Genomic DNA, 1,502 nt, shown 5'->3' on the forward strand with positions numbered 1-1,502 from the left:
ATTAGTTGCTAAAGAAATAGCTTCATGTGAAATGAATAATTTTCTCCCCATAACTTTCATTTATATCAAACATAAATAACCTAAAAGTATAAATTGCAGAAATATAAACAGGAACATATCAATGTTTACCTTTCTATTAACCTAAGATCTTTTTTCTAAAAACTTAAAGATTTTAATGTATAAACTACTGCCTAGATTTGGGTTATTTGCAGCCATATTGATTTATGCTTAGAATACAATATCCAAAATAAAATGCATTTGGAATGTGATATTTTACTGGTAACTATCGAGTGAAATTCTTCTGTATTTATATCTTGAATTTTGTTCATTTGTTTCTTTATTTTTAGCCTGACTTGTAGTTTTATAGAATCCAAAACTATTCATTCAACTCTGCTGTTCTCTAATGCATATCAAAATTATCGTCCCATGAATATTTTATATCGCTTCAGCATTCCTATAAAACCATGGACTGTTCATTTTGACTATTTCACTATAATAGTTGAAATATTAATGTAAAATATAGAGGGAAAAATAGTGTGCCAGATAAGATCTCCCACAACAATATGGAATATAGGTATGAAATAACAATAATCTGTTTGAATCTATTATTTTATCTTAGTTTTTATTTTCTTTTGGACCTCCTCAATAAAAAATAAAAACTTATATTTGCTAAGCTTGTGGTTCAGCCATATGAGGGTTATATACGTATTCACCACTATATACACATGTAAATGCTCTTCCATTTGTTGAATAAATATTTATGAACTTTTATGTGCAAGCACCAAACTAGACTTTGTGTGTCATACAAAAAAGTGCAAGACATACTCTCTGCCCTTAAAGTGCTCATAGTCAATGCACGTACAAAATAATTATAATAGTAGGCAGTGTATGTAACAAAACTATTTGGAGTCCAGGAATAGGAGGAATCGCATCTAACTGAGGTAACTGGGAAAGACGTTTATGAGGGGAAATTTTTATCATAGTGGATAAGTTCTAGAAAGCTGGAAATAGATGGGTGGGGCTATACCAAAGAAAGGAACCACAAATAGCATCTAAATGAAAAAAGGCCCCTCCCTTTTGTGTTCTTTCTTTCACAGGAGAATGCTATAAAAATATGAGAGGTTGCCTGAGCTACCCACTGCAAAGCGTATGATTAGCCTCATTTCCCTCATTTTATTACCAAAAGACCATCTTTTCTTTCAGGCAACAGTTGCAGCTTTTGCAGCTAGTGAAGGCCACTCCCACCCTCGGGTAGTCGAACTGCCAAAGACTGATGAAGGCCTTGGTTTTAACGTGATGGGAGGAAAGGAGCAAAATTCCCCCATTTATATCTCACGCATCATCCCTGGAGGGGTGGCGGAAAGGCACGGAGGCCTCAAAAGAGGAGACCAGCTGCTGTCAGTGAACGGAGTGGTATGTTTATAAAAACAAACAGAGATTTTCTCCTTGAGCACATTTTCTTTTTTTTTCCTGCTGTTACCAAAGTCAGTGTTGAGATCCCG

General features: G+C 34.6%; 1 protein-coding gene across 2 annotated transcripts in view; it reads left to right on the forward strand.

The window, feature by feature from the left end:
- LIN7A (lin-7 homolog A (C. elegans)) overlaps nt 1-1,502 on the forward strand; it is a 175,388-nt gene that overhangs the window by 136,456 nt on the left and 37,430 nt on the right. For both annotated transcript variants that reach the window (XR_001138068.1, XM_012658162.1), the window contains one exon: nt 1,204-1,413. Coding sequence is in view for 1 of the 2 variants with exons in the window: in XM_012658162.1 (XP_012513616.1) it covers nt 1,204-1,413 (210 nt within the window). In the remaining variant the exon portion in view is untranslated. The remainder of the gene's footprint in view (nt 1-1,203; nt 1,414-1,502) is intronic.

Source organism: Propithecus coquereli, unplaced genomic scaffold (assembly GCF_000956105.1).
Source record: "Propithecus coquereli isolate 6110/MARCELLA unplaced genomic scaffold, Pcoq_1.0 Scaffold576, whole genome shotgun sequence".
In the NCBI taxonomy this organism is placed as follows: domain Eukaryota; kingdom Metazoa; phylum Chordata; class Mammalia; order Primates; family Indriidae; genus Propithecus; species Propithecus coquereli.